Raw genomic sequence first — 17,543 nt, forward strand, 5'->3', positions numbered from 1 at the left:
ACAAACAAGTTCCGGTTTTGCTATAAAATGTTTCCTGCTTTCCATTTTAACAATGTCGGAAGCTATGGAAACTAAATCCCCATCATTTAATCAAAGTTGTACTAAAAGGAAACTCGGAAGTTAAAATTTAAGACACTACCTTTAGTCTCAAAAGCATTTTAATTCAGGTAATATAATCTGCCTGCTTCTAAAAACTGGAACATAAAGCAATGTGTCAGGTTAGGCAGTCACAGGTAAACAGGCTCATCCTACAGAGCAGAAGTCTTACTCATAAATAGGAAAGAAGTAATCCACAACATTGGAGGGCCACTTAGGATTAATTGCCCGAACTGCCCCCCAGAATAGTCATCCTCTGTCCTGAAATGTCTGAGCTACGAATACGGAAAAGGCTGAAAATCACTGCCTTCATGTATTAATAAAACATAGTACCTAGGAGTAAGGAGAAACCACACAGGGAAAGGAAAATCCAATCTATTTTGTCATCCACTGATAGCTGAGCTGATACTTAAAAACATAGGTTTTAAGTATATTTTACCTTGATTTTTAGAGAGCATCGATTACACTTTCAAAAACTGCCAGTGTCCAGTATTTTTTAATTTCAAATGCCATACTAAGGTCAAATACTTTGGGGTTTTAAATGCCTAGCTTTCTGATGCCATAATTACTTAGGAGTCTTTTCCACTTACTCCATAGTATAAAAACTCACCTGAGCTCAAAATGCTAGGCTAATCTACAAATCTAGAGCCACAAATCATTCTTTAATTAAATTTTCAACTATGCTTTCTCAACACAGTCCCAACCTCCACCCCTTTAACGTTGTTAACATCTGAATGCAAGGAGCCCTGGGTTCTCTGACGGTAAAGTCAAAGAAAACTAAGGTGTAAGGTCAAAGGATAATGGAGCAGAGAGCAGCATTTAAAAATGCAGGGTGGTTAAAGGATAAGGAGTTAAGGTGGTCGTTCCACCCTATACTACAAGAGGGCAGGTCAACAATGATTCTACGTGTCCTTTCTGGTTTTGCTTTTGTTTTTTGTTTTTTTTTTTAATCTGAAATAAGCAATTACATTGACATAAAACCAAAAAAAAAAAAAAAAAAAAAAAAAAAAAGGAAAGAAATCCCACCCAAAGAACAGATAAAAATAAAAGCCATCACAAATAGCCTATGATCATCAAGTTAGGGCACTCTATACAACAATTCCCATAAAAGTATTCAAGTAGCAAACTTTGGGATTCATTTACAAAGTGGCATTTCACAATCTTTCTAAAAACTAAGAATCAACATGACCTTATCGATATTTACATTCCTAACTACACAATAAAAACCTTATTTCTGACTATTCTGATATAAGGTATAAATGTGTACTTTACCTTAAATATGAAAGTGTGTCATGTACCCATTTCGAGATTCATTACTAGATTCACAAAAGGGAAAATTGGTTTTGAAAAATTGTTGCTTGTGAAGTTCATTTATGTTTAAAAAAAAGGCCAATACATTTTTTTCCTTTTCCATTTAGAAAAGTAACAATACAGATAAAATACTAAAACACAGTCTGTGCAATATAAAGAACATAACATGAGAACAGTATGTGGGAAAACAGAAGTGAAGAGGTTATACCTTGTAAAGACTTCGAAAGGGGGAGTTTGTCATCAACATCATCAGTTTCGGAAGGGCCTGCTTTGGAATACAAAGATAATACTTCAAAAGTAATCCCAAAAATGTATTTTGGGTCACTTTAGCAAACGAATTTGGGTGAGTGAGATGGAATAATACAGCCTTTTCATGAACAACAACAAAAAAAAGGCAAAATGAAAAAAAAAAATGACAAAACGAGTGGCATCAGCTTATGGTCTTACTGAATGGAAAAGGTGTGCTCAGATAAATTTGTTATATAGACAGTCCAAAGTAATTTTGAAAATGACCAGACATATGGATCGAATGGGAATGACAGGTCTCAAATGGCAGACATGGGTTTGTCTAAACAGTACAAGGTTGGTTTGTAACAGCAAACTGCAACTTTTATACTTCATACAGGTTTTAAGTGCAGGTTTATCTTATAAGGTGTATTTCTTCCTTCCTTTACAAGTATTTGCTTAATCTTTTGTCATGCTGAAGAAAACTGCAGAATCAAATTGTTATATCTTCCTTAGAATCTCTAGAATCACGTAATTAAAATACCAGTAAGCTTGAATGTCCACTGCAACAGAAACATGACAAGCTAAGTTATTAACTCAGAATTCCGTCTTTCCTTGCAGGCCCATAGGATTCTAACAACTTCACACTGTTCTTTCCAATTATAAACGTAGGAAGTATTCTGAGTTAACTAAACATTCACATAATGCTATAAACATTTTGATGATATATTACACATAGGAACAAGCTTGTTAGTGATGAGAGTAATCAATCTAAAACAGAGAACAAAACATTGTGTTTTTAATGGCTACTTAAAATAGGGTTCGTGTATTAAAATGAATACAAACCACTTCACTATCTCTGAGTATGAACTGGATAGTACCCTAAGACTTTTGAAAGGTGTCGCTAACGAAGGAGCAGCTTCACAAAGCACCAAACTAAGCAAAGAAACAATTTCCTAGAAAATGCACAAACTGTATTTGGAATTTCAACTAAGAGCAAGAGGCTGAATGAAAGAGACTTGAATTCAAATGCCAGATTCACTGCTTCCCAGTCAAGTGTTCCTGGGTAAAAAATACACAGAAAATAATTAAATCATAACTAAGGTTGCTGCCTGACCTGTAAGCATAGCTTTAGCTGTTTTTTCACAAGTTTGGTTTTGTAGTATTCTCAGTAATGCTCTGTTCTGTTCCAAGATTTTAAAAGTAAGGTCCTCTTTAACACAAAGTACATTTTTGTAGGATTTTCAATGTATAGGATTTCTATCTTTTAAATAACCTGTTTACTCTGGATTTCTAATTTTACTAATTATATTATGTACAGAGAATTTAAGATTATCTGTGATCTGTGAATCACAAGATTATCTGTGAACAAATCCATTTTTGTAAAAGATCCACGCTTTGTAAATTTATCTGCTGGGTGAATTCTATATGTGTATATCAATTGGCTTATCTTTCCAAACTGTAGAATGCAAATATTCTATTTATCATCTATAATAAGTATTCGTTGGCACATGATGTCTCAGTTATCAATAGCCACTTGTTGGAATCTCCCACATGAATGTAGATCTAAAAATTTATTACAGTTGTGTCAATTCTTTATTTTTATTTTAATTTTGAGCTATAACGTAAGGTATGTATGAATTAATGACCACTATATCAACTCAGTGAATTATAACTATCCATATCATGTAGTCTAACTTTGTATACCTGTGACTTTTTTCTTTTTCGGCCTCAAATCAATATTGCTAAGCTGGATTTTGGGTGGTTCCGATTTGCCCAGTATGACTTCACAGATCACTATACCTTCACATCACCTATGAAGTTGGTTGCATTTTAGCTCTGTATGTTTTAACAGCACATATTTGGGTTTTCTTCATTGTAAAATAGGCAGCCTACTTCACCCTCACACTCAAAACGCTAGTTGTGACTACCCAGCATGAAATCAAACATTCCTACTGCTCACACCTGAACACCACTATCCTGGGGAAAGACTGGTAAGTACACAGAGATATGTCCTAGCCTATTTTTTTTTTTTTGTCCTAGCCAAAAATTATGGAAGAAAACGCGTATGTGAAAGAATGAACTACAGCATAATTACACAATGTACTATCACAACAATACTATTAAATCTCTAGGTGACAAGTAAATCTCAAAAACTCACACTGAATGAGGGACACACAAGAACATGTACGTACCAATATATACAGTACGACACCATCTGTGTCAAACTTAAAAAACTAAGAAAATACTATGTGTAAAATGCATGCTCACACAGACACTTTCGTGGGAACAGGTATGCAGTAAAGGCATAAAATCTTTATTCGTAAGGACAACCTTCAACTTCAAGAAAATGGTTAACTCAGAAGAATAGAAAAGAAAGCAGAAGGGCACCTGGGTGGCTCTCAGGTCATGATCTAACGGTTCCTGAGATCAAGCCCCGTGCTGGGCTCTGTGCTGACAGCACGGAGCTTGCTTGGGATTCTCGCTCTCCTCTCTCTGTCCCTCCCCCTTCTTGTTGCACGCGCACTGGCTTACTCTCTCGAAATAAAGAAATAAACATTAAAAAAAAAAAAAGAAATGGAAATTTGGGACACATATTAACATGTTACATACTGGTGTGTTTTGGGGGGTGGGGAGGAAAATGATGAAATAGTAAAGACTCTATAAATCTTGGCAGATGTACGTTATGTGTGTACATTTCAATATTTTATTTAAAAAGAAAGCATTTTAGAAATACAATGCAGCAATGCAAATAAGTGATCTATAAGCATACCCAACAACATGGCTCACAAATTTTAGGTTTTATTTAAGAACCCTAAAACAACAGTATGTGCAAAAGGATTCCATTTATGTGAAGTACAGAACCAGACAAAACTAATCCAAGTTCTTACAGGTCAGAAGAAGGGTTACCACTGGAAGGGGGTTGCCTGGAAAGGAGCCCCAAGGAAGGAGCTTCTAGTGACGATCCTGGCACCTAACAAAAGCTCCCTCAGAAAGCATGAAAGGAGAAACAGATCAGGAGGCAGCTGGAGATCTCAGAACTGTATCCCTGACGGAAGGGGAGCAGTCAGAAATAGCAGTAAGGCTAACAGACCTAGACGACTCTCAGCCCACCTTAACAAAGTTTAAACAGAAGTGAACTGAAAATCAGTAACAGAAAGATATCTGAAAGTCCATACGTATGTGGACATTAAAACTACACACTTCTGGGGCACCTGGGTGGCTCAATCAGCTGAGCGTCCGACTTCGGCTCCAGTCATTATCTCACAGTTTGTGAGTTCGAGCCCCATGTCGGGCTTGCTGCTGTCAGCACAGAGCCCGCTTCAGATCCTCTGTCTCCCTCTCTGCCCCTCCCCTGCTCACACTCTCTCAAAAATCAATAAACACTAAAAAAAAATTTTTCCAAACCCTACACACTTCTTCCACTATGATCTACATACTGGGTATCTATCTCCCAAAAAAATATAAGAACACTAATTCAAAGGGATACATGCACCACTATGTTTGCTGCTGCATGACTTACAGCAGCCAAATTATGAAACAGCCCACATGCCCATCGACTGCTGAATGGATAAAGAATATGTGTTGGGGCGCCTGGGTGGCGCAGTCGGTTAAGCGTCCGACTTCAGCCAGGTCACGATCTCGCGGTCCGTGAGTTCGAGCCCCGCGTCGGGCTCTGGGCTGATGGCTCGGAGCCTGGAGCCTGTTTCCGATTCTGTGTCTCCCTCTCTCTCTGCCCCTCCCCCTCCCCCGTTCATGCTCTGTCTCTCTCTGTCCCAAAAATAAATAAACGTTGAAAAAAAAATTAAAAAAAAAAAAAAAAAAGAATATGTGGAGGGCTCCTGGTGGCTCAGTCAGTTAAGCATCCGACTTGAGCTCAGGTCATGATCTCGTGGTTCCTGAGTTCGAACTCCACATTGGGCTCTCTGCTATCAGCGTGCAGCCTGCTTCGAATCCTCTGCCTCTCTCTGCCCCTCCCCTGTTTGCGTTCTCTCTCTCTCAAAAATATATAAACGTTTAAAAAAAAAAAAAAGAAGAATACGTGGAATATAGCTACAATGGAATACTATCCAGCTATCAAAAGGAATGAACTCTTGCCATTTGCAACAACATGGTGGGAGCCGGAGTGTATAATGCTAAGCAAAATAAGCCACAGAGAAAGATGAAAACCTTAAGTTTCCACTCATATGTGAAATTTAACAAACAAAACCTTAAGAACCAAAACAGAAAGGGACGCCTGGGTGGCTCAGTCGGTTAAGTGCCCGACTTCGGCTCAGGTCATGATCTTGCGGTTCGTGAGTTCGAGCCCCGCGTCAGGCTCTGTGCTGACGGCTCGGAGCCTGGAGCCTGCTTTGGATTCTGTGTTTCCCTCTCTCTCTGCCCCTCCCCTGCTCATGCTCTGTCTTTCTCTGTCTCAAAAATAAATAAAACATTAAAAAAAAAAAAAAAGAACCAAAACAGATGAACACAGGAAAAAAGAGTGATAAATCAAGGAACAGACTCTTCTTTTAAAAAAAATGTTTATTTATTTATTTTGGGAGAGAGTACGAGTGAGTAGGGGAGGGGCAGAGAGAGAATCCCAAGCAGGCTCTGCAATGTCAGCGCAGAGCCCGTCACAGGGCTCAACGCACTAACTGTGAGATCGTGACCTGAGCCCAAATCAAGAGTAGGATGCTTAACCAAGTGAGCCACCTGGGCGCCCGCAAGAAAGATGCTTAACCATAGAGAACACACTGATGGTTGCCAGGGGTGGAGGTGGGTGGGGATTAAGGAGGGCACCTGTAGTGATGAGCAATGGGTGCTGTATGAAGTGTTGAATCGCTATATTGTATGTTAACTGTTACTATATTTAAATTAAAATTTAAAAAATAGCTACACACTATGGAAAAACCATAGAACAGAGAGGAAAAATGGATTTTTTTTTTTTTTTTTAGAGAGAGAGCAAGCACAAAAGCAGAAGAGAGTGGCAGAGGGAGAGAGAGAGAGAGAGAGAGAGAGAGAGAGAGAGAAGAACCTCAAGCAGGCTCCACACTCAGTGTCGAGCCCGACATGGGCTTAATCTCATGACCCTGGAACCATGACCTGAGCCGAAATCAAGATTCAGAAGCTCAACCGACTGAGCCACCCAGATGCCTTGGTAAAAGCTGGAACTTGAGAAAAATGAAAACATTTGAGAAAGCTCTAGAGCTGGACCAATGGTTCTCCACTGGTAGTGACCGTGTCCCCATTCCCCTGGGAGTGAATATATCCTATAACATTTTTGATTGTTACAACTAAGGAGATGCTTCTGGTATCTAGTGGGTAAAAGGCCAGGGAGGTCTGCTAAACATTCTACAATATAGAGACAGCATAAGAAAGATACCAACGACAATGCACTGTTTGCTCAAAATGTAAATATTGACATCTTGAGAAACCTTGAGCTAGAGCAACCAAGAAAAAAAGACACAAATTACAAAATTGGCAATGAGAGGGACATCACTATAGACTTTGCAAATAGTAAAATTTAAAAAACACTACTTAAGGTAAAGTAGACAAATTCCCTGAGATATAAACTGCCACAGCTCAATCAAGAGGAAATACATAACCTGAACAATCCTATAACTATTAAAATACATTTAAAAACTAAAAAATAGACTGAACTTGGGCGCCTGGGTGGCTCAGTCAGTTAAGCGTTCGACTTCGGCTCAGGTCATGATCTCATGGTTCGTGGGTTCGAGCCCCACATCGGGCTCTGTGCTGACAGCTCGGAGACTGGAGCCTGCTTTGGAGTCTGTGTCTCCCTCTCTCTCTGCCTCTCCCCCACTCATGCTCTGTCTCTCAAAAATAAACATTGAAAACAAAAATTTGTTTAAAAACACAAAAAACAAAGACCAAGTTTAAAATTTTTCCATTATGGAAACCAAAAGGTCTAGGTAGCTTCACCGGCAATTTGACCAAACAAGAACAGAACAATACCAATTCTACCAAAAAACTCTTCCAATATATCACTTCCCAATTTGTTTTATTGAGGCCAATATTACCAAAACCAAATAAATACATCTACCAGAAATCCTCTAGTATCTCTTAATAACAATCAATAATACATAAAAAAGAATACATTATAACCAAGCAGGGTTTATTACCCCAGTAATCCGTGGCTGGTTTTAACAAGTGAAAATTAATATCAACTACCAGTTTAACAGACTAAACAAGAAAACCCTATATAATCATCAAGGGACACAGATAAGACCTTCTACAAATTCAACATCCAATAATCATAAAAACTCTTCCCAAACTCTGAACACAAGAGAACTTCCTCAAACGGATGAAGGGCACCTACCAAAAACCCACAGCTATCATACTGAAAGATTTCCTTCTAAAATTGTGAACAGGGTAGGGATGTCTCTTCTCACTACTCCTATTCAGCTACTAGAGGGTCCTACACAGTGCAATTACACAAGGAAAGGAAATGGAAGAAATAACACCATCGACCTACAAAGTCCCAAAGATTTTACCAAAAAGTTGCTAGAACCAGTAAGTCATTTTTAACGACATCACAAGATACAAGGTCAGTATGTGAAAATCAATTATAGTTCGATGTATTGGCCATAGTTGGAACCTGAAATGCAAAAGAACAGTAGCATTTACAGTAACACCAAAACCCATTAAATACTTAGGTATACAATCTCACAAACTGTGCACAATAGGATCTCTATGCTGAAAACAAAGCACTGATGAAAGAAATCTAGTAAAAGCTAAATAGGTAAGAAATATAAACCATGCTCATGAATCAGAAGATTGGATATTAAGATACTCAACCCAATTAGCTGTATAGATTCAGCATAATCACTATTAAAATCCCTGTAATTTTTTGATCACCAAGCTGATTTTGAAATTTATATGAAAAGATAAAGGAGCTATAATAGGCAAAATAATTTTTAAAAAGGAGAACAATTTTGTAGGACACTCACAATCCAAATTCATAACTTACTATAAGCTGTAGTACCCAACACGATGTGATTTTGGCAAAAGGATACACAGAGACCAACGTAACAGAACATACAGAGATGTAAAGGAAATGCAGTGGAGAAAAGTTTTTTCAACAAATGGTGCTGGAAAAAGTGGACCACATAAAAATTAGACCTAAACTGATGAAGACCTAAAGGTAAAACTACCGATTTTTCATAAAGCATAGATGAAAATCGGTGACTTTGGGTCAAAGATTTCTTACCTATGATATTTAAGGACAATCCATACAATGAGGGGGGTGGGGATCAATAAACTGGACTTCATCAAATTGAACTATTTGTAAATCATATCACACAGGACTTTTATTCAGAGTATACTTTTACACAGAATATACAAACTCAATTACTAGAAAAACGTCCACATTGCGTGGACTAGATCTCTCAGCTTGCTAGCTCCTACCTTCTTCAACTGTACTGAAGATACTATCATTTCAAACAATCTTTCCCTCTAAAGCATCAGATTTCCAACTCTTACTTCTCAGGCATCACCTTTAAATCACTCACACTCACAATCTCAAAAGGGAACATACTCGTGGCGGAGAATAACAAGTTGCTCAACAGGCAATACCAAAGACAAAGGCAGACTTTTTATTTTAAAAATTAAACATAATCTGCATACAAAAAGACTATTTTATTAAATAGTTTTTATTAAATAAATTAAACTTATTAAATTAATACACATGTATTAGTAAGGTACCAAGAACTCCATTTATAAAGGCTAAATATTTTCCAAAATTTTAACTGTTTAATTAAAAACCCATAGAATTATCTCAATCTTCTAGCCATGTGATTACTAATGTCAAAAGCAATAAAGTGTCCAAAACTGACAAATAAAAATAATGATATTCACTATGAAATGGTTAAATGTATGTTTACAGATAGTCACATGATTACAAATCAGAATAAATTTTTCATTAAACTTTTACAATGCTCCAGAACTGATGAGGGCTTATCTTGTTAAATGAGCTACAACTATTAGGCGAATACAAATTACAACTGAAATGAGGTCTCAGGAGACAACCACTGAAATGGTTAAAAAGAGAAGACTGACCGGACAGGTGTCGGCAAGGACGTAAACAACTAGGAACTACTTGGACGCTGCTGGTGGCAATGTAAAAAGAGTACAAGCACTGTGCAAAAATGGTTTCGCAGTTTCTTACGAAGTTAAATACCTACCATGTGTCCCAGCTATTCCATTTCTAGAAATCTACTCAGGAGAAATGAAGGAATATTTCCACACAACAATTTGCACACAAAAGTTCACAGCAACTTTGTTTTTAATAGCCCCCAAAAGTAGAAACAACCAAAATGTCCATCAACAAACAAAGGGATAAACCTGTGGGGCAGCCAAGCAATGGAATTAGCTACTGATACATGCAACACTGGGGGTAAATTACAAAACAATTATGTAGAATCAAAGAAGGCACACCCCATCCCGACAAAACAGTACATACTTGATAAGGATTCCACTTATACAAAGTTCTAAATGACAGAAACTAAGCTAAAATGACAGAAAACAGATCAGTGGTTGGCGGGGGAGGGCGGTGATTGTAATAGAACACAAGGAAACGTGAGGGTTATAGAAATCTCATTTCGAGTGCAGTGAAAAAAGTTTTACCCGAACGTAAAGACAACAAAACTAATCAAGTTTTATACTTTAAATACTTTAATGTATTTTATGCAGCCATAAACACAAAACTGACTATAAAATATCAAAAACGTTCTTCTAAACTAAAATCCAATAATGTGTGAAAGCATGCTGCGTACTGTGAAACTACAGCCTTCCATTCCTCCCTAAATAAGCAAGCCAAAAGATATGGAACAAAGTGACCACTAACAGCTAATACTTACTAACGTCTTACCTTTTACAGATTTTTAAGATAAGGATAATGCTTATACGGGTATTTTGTGTTGCACAAACAGAGCCACCCAAGGTTCAGAAGACCTCTTGGGTCTCCCAAATAATACTAGAAATCGGAACTGAATTCTAAATTGTGCCCCAACTTTTGCTTGTCCTTTTAAGAATATCAATGGCTATTTTACATTTGTGCTGTAGATTACTTATCTCACTGCCGCATTTTTGAAATCTATTTTATTGTAGTGATCAATCATAAGCACGCATGCCAGTCAGACAAGCAAGAAGTATTTAAGGAGTTCAGACAATCAATAAATTTGAATTTTAACCGCTGATAACTTTTGGAAAGAAAACCTGTATTAATAGTATTACCTTGAATGTTATATTGATAGTAATCAGGATCTTCTGATTCTTCCTTTACTGTCACAGCTGCCATTTCCAGGGAAATACCTACAAAAGAAAATGACATTATTTACTTACACTTTAGGGAATGCAGTTAGATGGTGTAGGAAAATCTCTTCTGTCCTAAAATAGTACAGAACAGAAGTGAAAGAACAGTGAAAGAACTAGTGAAAGGACAGAAGTTCGCTAGGTAGCTAAGGGACAAAAATCACCTAAAACCCAACCTACACAACGTTGTAATTATGACTAATTTTCTGGGATTACTTGCTGCTAACTTTTTTTCTCTGACATTCTTATCTTTGGAATTGGAGAACATCAGTCCCACTCTCTTTTCACTCAACATTAAAAATGCTTTTACAGGGGCACCCAGCTGGCTCACTCAGGAGAGCACACGACTACTGATCTCATGGTCTTGAGTTCAAGCCCCACACTGGGCGTAGAGCTTACAGAAGGAAGGAAGGAAGGAAGGAAGGAAGGAAGGAAGGAAGGAAGGAAGGAAGGAAGGGAGGGAGGGAGGGAGGGAGGAAGGAAGAAGGAAGGAAGGAAATAAATAGATAGATAGATCTTTTACCAACCACTGAAAAGCACTTAGTCATCAGTTATAATAAGTCACTACTCTGCAGTTAAGGTGGCATAATTTTAAACCATTTTAATAAGATACATAGATTTTTTTCTCCTAATAAATCCCTTTATTAACAAGGGTACAAAATACACCTTTCACCTAATGCCTTGCCTACAATGAGGACAGATCATCTGGCATGGGCCTTCGTGGCTAGACATGAAGGAGCACGCACGGTCCAATTCCACATGCAGGAAAGCCAACCACAACCATACAGTCCTCTGATCAACTTCATACTGAGCCGGTGCTACGTGACTTGAGAAGTTTGCATGTAATTTTTTCAACTGCAGAAAACAGCTCAAAAAGAGCTAGCCCGACGTACTAGAGGACACCTACCCCTAATGCAACAGGCCATTACCGATGGGAAACTGATTTGCTTCCCACGACGGCGACAGGGAACATGTCTGAAACCGCTCAGATTCTGCAGGCTGTCTCTTTACCACACGAGTGGTCATCAGCAAAGGTTAAGAGGAAATCACAGCAAACAAAAAAGGCAGATCCACTGGGGATTTAGACCCTTCAACCAGGGAAAGGTCAAGAACCTTACCAGCTAAGGTCCTGACCGAAGGCAAAGAAAGAAATACAATATAATGGGTCATGGATCAGGAAGGTGTGGATTTTTGTGACAAGTTGTTGAAATGCGGACACTATACGTATTTTCTTCCTTGTTAGGAGTGTTTCTTTCTGCAAACACATGTATCTGGATATACCAACTGTTCTCTCTTCTCCTCTGCATTGTTATTTTACAGAAGTTTTGTTAGGTTTCCTTTGCCACTTAGCCTTTAGAAAAAAAGAATATTCAAATAGGTTGAGCGTGAATGTGAGACCTAAGTAAGACAGCTCAGGAGAGGACATTAATCAGTCTCCCAGAGAAGGGGACAGGAACTGCTAGAACACTGGAACTCCTCATTTTGGGGAGAGAGCAAAAGTGGAGGAGTCTGTAGGAAGGGCAGCTACACGCTATGAGACGGAAACAGTTGTCCTTTTGTTCCAAGGAAGCCCAAATATGTGGGGGCGGGTGTGGATGAGCAGGCACAGGGGCAGCAGCCAGTGCGGTCACTGAGCTGCTGTCCCAGTTCCAGACACCCTCCCCGACTCTGCGGGAGCCTGGACTGCAAACCGGTCGGGCTCCTTGCAAAACTCCCCAGGGAACGCAACAGGGAGGAGGCTGTGAGGCCAGAGATGAGAAAACCACCCCGCGACTTCCTTTCGGCTCCTCGTCTGCGTCTCGTTCCAGTCAGGGTCACTCACCGCTGGCACCCTCCTTCAATCTGACACCTCCCATAGCAAGAGCAGGACCCCCTGGAAAATTCTTCCGACCCTAGCAGGACCGGTTTTCACCGTCACCTCAGACAGCAGTACCATCCCACAGCCTCCCACCTCAGAAGGCAAAATGAAGACTTTAGGGTGGCAGCCAGCTCCTCGAGTTGTTACTTACAGGGCTCCTTAGCTACTCCTTCTAATACAAAGTTAATCATTAGTTAACCTTTACGTTAAATTGTCTCCATTCAAGAAATATATAAGAAATAAGTAAGGGGTGCCCGGGTGGCTCGGTCGGTTAAGCCTGCAACTCTTTTGATTTCAGTTCAGGTCACCATCTCACCGTCTGGAGATCAAGTCCTGTATCATCAGGATCTGCACCGAGCGCGGACCCTGCTTGGGATTCTCTGTCTCTGTCTCTGTCTCTCTCTCTCAATCTGTGCCTCCCACAATCGCACGGGCTCTCTCTCTCTCTCTCTCTCAAAATAAATAAATAAACATTAAAAAAATTAAAAGTGGAAATATTAAAAGAAATTGCAGGATAAATTAAGAACATAAAGATACAAAGTGCAAGGAGAAAAAAGAAACCCCTAGAATAGCAGTGCTATTATATCCCCAAAGATGGTTAAAGAATTCAGTAAAATACAATCTTTCTCAATTCAGCACGTTTATCTTTAGATACAAACTATTCAGGAGATGACTATATGAATAAAAGAGAGAAAACAATTTGCAAAATGATGATTTAGGTGCAATCAACTAAAAGCTAAACAGAAAACTGAGGTTTCCTGTGGCATGAAAAACAACAACAAAAAGCCTTCTGTAAAACAATGCAACAGATTCGAATACTTCCTCCCAATAAAGACATTCAACACTACCACTCTTGCAGATCTCCCCAAAAAACGAACACTCGGCCTGTCTGCACCATACACAAAAGCTGTCCCCGCCCCACGCACACACGCAGGCACAATTAACACAGCTTCCCCTTTCCCCAACTATTCACCCCAAATGCCATTAGAGGGCACTGAGCAAGGCAGACAGCGGCACGGGGCGGTTCAGTGCAGCAGGGTGGGCCGGCTGAGTGAGAAGTGTACTCACATGAAGGGCAGGGGAAGTGAGGGCCTTAGGAGACCCAGGCTGATAAGAGGGTAGGCAGGGCTGCGGACAGCCAGACAAGGAACGTCAGAGCGGGAGTCCGGGCAGGACAGTGACGATGAGACATGGGTTAGACAACAGGACATGGGTCAAATGAAGAAAATAGACTAAGGACTCTCATCAGAACAGAGGGATATGGAAAACCCCTTGGGATGTTAAGAGAACAGAAGATGTGGGCATGAAACACTATAGCTGTAAATGCATGTATGTATATATTTTTGTGTACACAAACTCCCCACACACACGGATTCCTAAGCTGCGTCCACTGGGAAGCAGTAACCTCCCAATGGCAATGGACGCACCTCCCACCAAGATACTGACATCTTGAGATCATTCTCCTCAGAAAGGACCCGGGGTTTCTTGGAATGGTTGACCCTAGGGCTGGATTAGAGAAAGTGCGAGGAACCTTGACCACCTTGTACTGCAAGAAAGGAAGTTCTGAAAAATTATGGCGAAGGGCGTCTGGGTGGCTCAGTCGATAAAGCATGCAACTCTTTTTTTTTTTTTTTCTTTTTTAATGTTTATTTATTTATTTTTGAGAGACAGAGAAAGAGAGCACAAGCAGGGGAGGGGCAGAGAGAGGAGACACAGAATCCAAAGCAGCCTCCAGGCTCTGAGCTGTCAGCACAGAGCCCGACCCGGGGCTTGAACCCACAAACTGTGAGATCATGACCTGAGCTGAAATTGGATGCTTAACCTACTGAGCCCCCCAGGAGCCCCAGGCATGCAATTCTTGATCTCGGGATTGTGAGTTCCAACCCCACATTGGGTGTAGAGATTACTTAAAAAGAAAATCTTAAAGAAATAATAAAATAAAATAAATAGTACGAAATACCAAAGCATCATCTGTAAGAAAGCAACAATTTAAACAGTCATCAAGAATTTTTAAACCTGTGGCACCTGGGTAGCTCAGTCAGTTGAGCATCCCTTTTGGGATCAGGTCATGATCTCGTGGTTTGTGAGTTCGAGCCCCGCATCAGGCTATGTGCTGACAGCATGAAGCCTGCTTGGGATTCTGTCTCCTATCTCCCTCTCTCTCTGTGTGCCCTTACCCTGCTCACTCACACACACCCTTTCTTTCTCTCTCTCTCTCAAAAATAAATAAATTAAAAAAAAAAAAAAAAGAACTTTTAAATCTGTTTCTCCCTGTTCTTTGCGGAGTATGAGCAGAATGTTTGCCATCTGCTAGCTAAACTTCATCTTTCTTGGATTTTTATCTACATTTCCTTAACTAGACTTAGCATTTTCCCTTGCTTCTACAATCTTTGATCATTTATTTTTTGGATTAGCTCTTTGTAAGTCAAATACAACAAGGTTTGTCATTTGTCTTGCAAACAGCCATTCCCTGTGTCTCACATGTGCTTTGAAACATTTTGGCTGACCTTGTCATCCTTAATTTTTAATTCTTTCTTAGTCAAACGTATTGCTTAGAAATCACTCAAAGGACTACTAATTTTTTTTCTAAAGGCTTTAATTCTAAACTCTTATTATATCTGGAATTCTTTACAAAGTCACATCAAACTATCGGTATTTTGTTTTCCGTTTTCTAGTTGATTCTCTGGTGTTCTACATTCATAATCACATGTACAAGTCAATGGTGCCCTCCACTTTCTAATTACTTACACCTCATACTTGTACTGGTTTGTACTAGAATTCTGGTAAGAAACTGGTGAAAAGGTGCCTCTCTGTTTTACAAAGAGTGCTTCTGGTAGTTCACTATTAAACACAATGATGGAGGGGGTGTCTGACTTCGGCTCAGGTCATGATCTCATGGTCTGGGGGGTTCCAGGCCCACGCAGGGCTCTGCGCTGACGAAGTCTGTCTCCCTCTCTCTCTGCCCCTCCCCCACTCACACTCCAGCTCTGTTTCTCTCTCTCAAAAATACATACACATTAAAAAAAAATTCAACACTGGGGCGCCTGGGTGGCGCAGTCGGTTAAGCGTCCGACTTCAGCCAGGTCACGATCTCGCGGTCCGGGAGTTCGAGCCCCGCGTCGGGCTCTGGGCTGATGGCTCGGAGCCTGGAGCCTGTTTCCGATTCTGTGTCTCCCTCTCTCTCTGCCCCTCCCCCGTTCATGCTCTGTCTCTCTCTGTCCCAAAAATAAATAAACGTTGAAAAAAAAAAAAATTTAAAATAAAAAAAAAAAAAATTCAACACAATGATGGGCTGGCATTTACAATTATGTATGACAGCCTGACACATCAGGTTAAGGATTTCCGCTGACATTTTATCATCTACTCAGATGATATATTATTTCTGGTTATTTCAGTAACATGAGAAAGGGAGTTTAGAGATTTTCTAATCTCATCCTTACGTTCCTAAGTGAATTTTAAGTCTGAAATTCACTGCACAAGGTAATTTGTTTTTAAAGATTTTTTTTCTTTTTTTAAGTAATCTTTCTACCTAACGTGGGACTCGAACTTACAAGCCTGAGATCAAGAGCGGCACACTGTAACAGCTGAGCCAGCCAGGAGCCCAGGATAATTTTTTAACCAACTTGGGAGGACGGTAAAAGCCCCACAATGACAGGTTCTGCAAGTGTGAATGTGGATGTGACAAAACTGACAAACGGCTTCCATCCCCAGCAGGAGATCAGTCTGAAGATGTCACTTTTTAGCAATGATACAAAACTGCATTTTACACAATTGAAATTTTTGGACCCCAGCTATAGCTGACGCTCAGGTTATAGTTTACGTATGTCTTCAATACGAAAAAGCAGTAAATGTCCATTTTTTGTTGCCAATCACCAAAGCTAATTATTAAATATATTCTTAGTAATAACACTATGATCTTTTAAAGCTATGTATTATTTTTTAGAAGATATTTTAAAAAATGGGGGGAGCACCCGGGCGGCTCAGTCAGTTGAGCATCCAACCTCAGCTCAGGTCATGATCTCACAGCTCATGAGTCTGAGCCCCACGCTGGGCTCACTGCTCTCAGCCTGTCAGCACAGGGCCTGCACAGATCCTCTGTCCCTCTGTCTGCCCCTCCCCTGCTTGTGTTCCCCCCAAAACAAATAAATAAAAAATAATAAAGTTATGTATTATTTTTAAACACAAGGTTGCTGTCATTCATAGAACCAGAGTAACAAAAATCCTAACAATAAAATTGTCATCAAGTCAGGAAGAGCTGTATGTCTTATAAACAGGCAGAACCACTTGCGCCCTAGAAATGGGACATGGGAAGAAGCAAACGTTAATTGAAATATCCAAGACCATGCTCAGTTCTGAAAGTACTCGCACAATAAAAATCAACTTAAATATATGGTAAAAGTGGGAAAGGGAAAAAAAAAAGTATTGAAGATAGTAAAAAAATTATATCCTCATTTTCCATATGTTAACAGATAATAAAACCAAACCTTAAAACGACAGGAGATAGAGTGTACTATTGGTCTAAGACTGGGGGGGGCATCTGAGTTCAAGGAAACAGAACTGAAGGCACAGAAGTACACCTGGTCACATGCTGTCTGACAGGTGCTGAGGCAATCCAACGAAGAAATGAGAGCTTTTCAACAGATGCTGGGGCGGCAGGGTAGTCCGCACACAAAAGGATGAAATCAGACCCTTCCCTTCCCTTCCAACAAGCACAATGAACTCAAAACAGATCTTAGGTTTA

General features: G+C 39.7%; 1 protein-coding gene across 7 annotated transcripts in view; it reads right to left on the reverse strand.

Moving 5' to 3' along the window:
• GTF2I (general transcription factor IIi) overlaps positions 1-17,543 on the reverse strand; it is a 109,169-nt gene that overhangs the window by 47,515 nt on the left and 44,111 nt on the right. For 3 of the 7 annotated variants that reach the window (XM_030301129.1, XM_030301128.1, XM_030301124.1), the window contains exon 9: positions 10,867-10,944. In XM_030301129.1, coding sequence (XP_030156989.1) covers positions 10,867-10,944 — 78 coding nt within the window. Of the gene's footprint in view, positions 1-1,615; positions 1,676-10,866; positions 10,945-17,543 lie in introns of all 7 variants that reach the window. The other 4 variants (XM_030301127.1, XM_030301123.1, XM_030301126.1 and 1 more) reach the window with 2 other exon arrangements.

This window comes from Lynx canadensis, chromosome E3 (genome assembly GCF_007474595.2).
Source record: "Lynx canadensis isolate LIC74 chromosome E3, mLynCan4.pri.v2, whole genome shotgun sequence".
In the NCBI taxonomy this organism is placed as follows: domain Eukaryota; kingdom Metazoa; phylum Chordata; class Mammalia; order Carnivora; family Felidae; genus Lynx; species Lynx canadensis.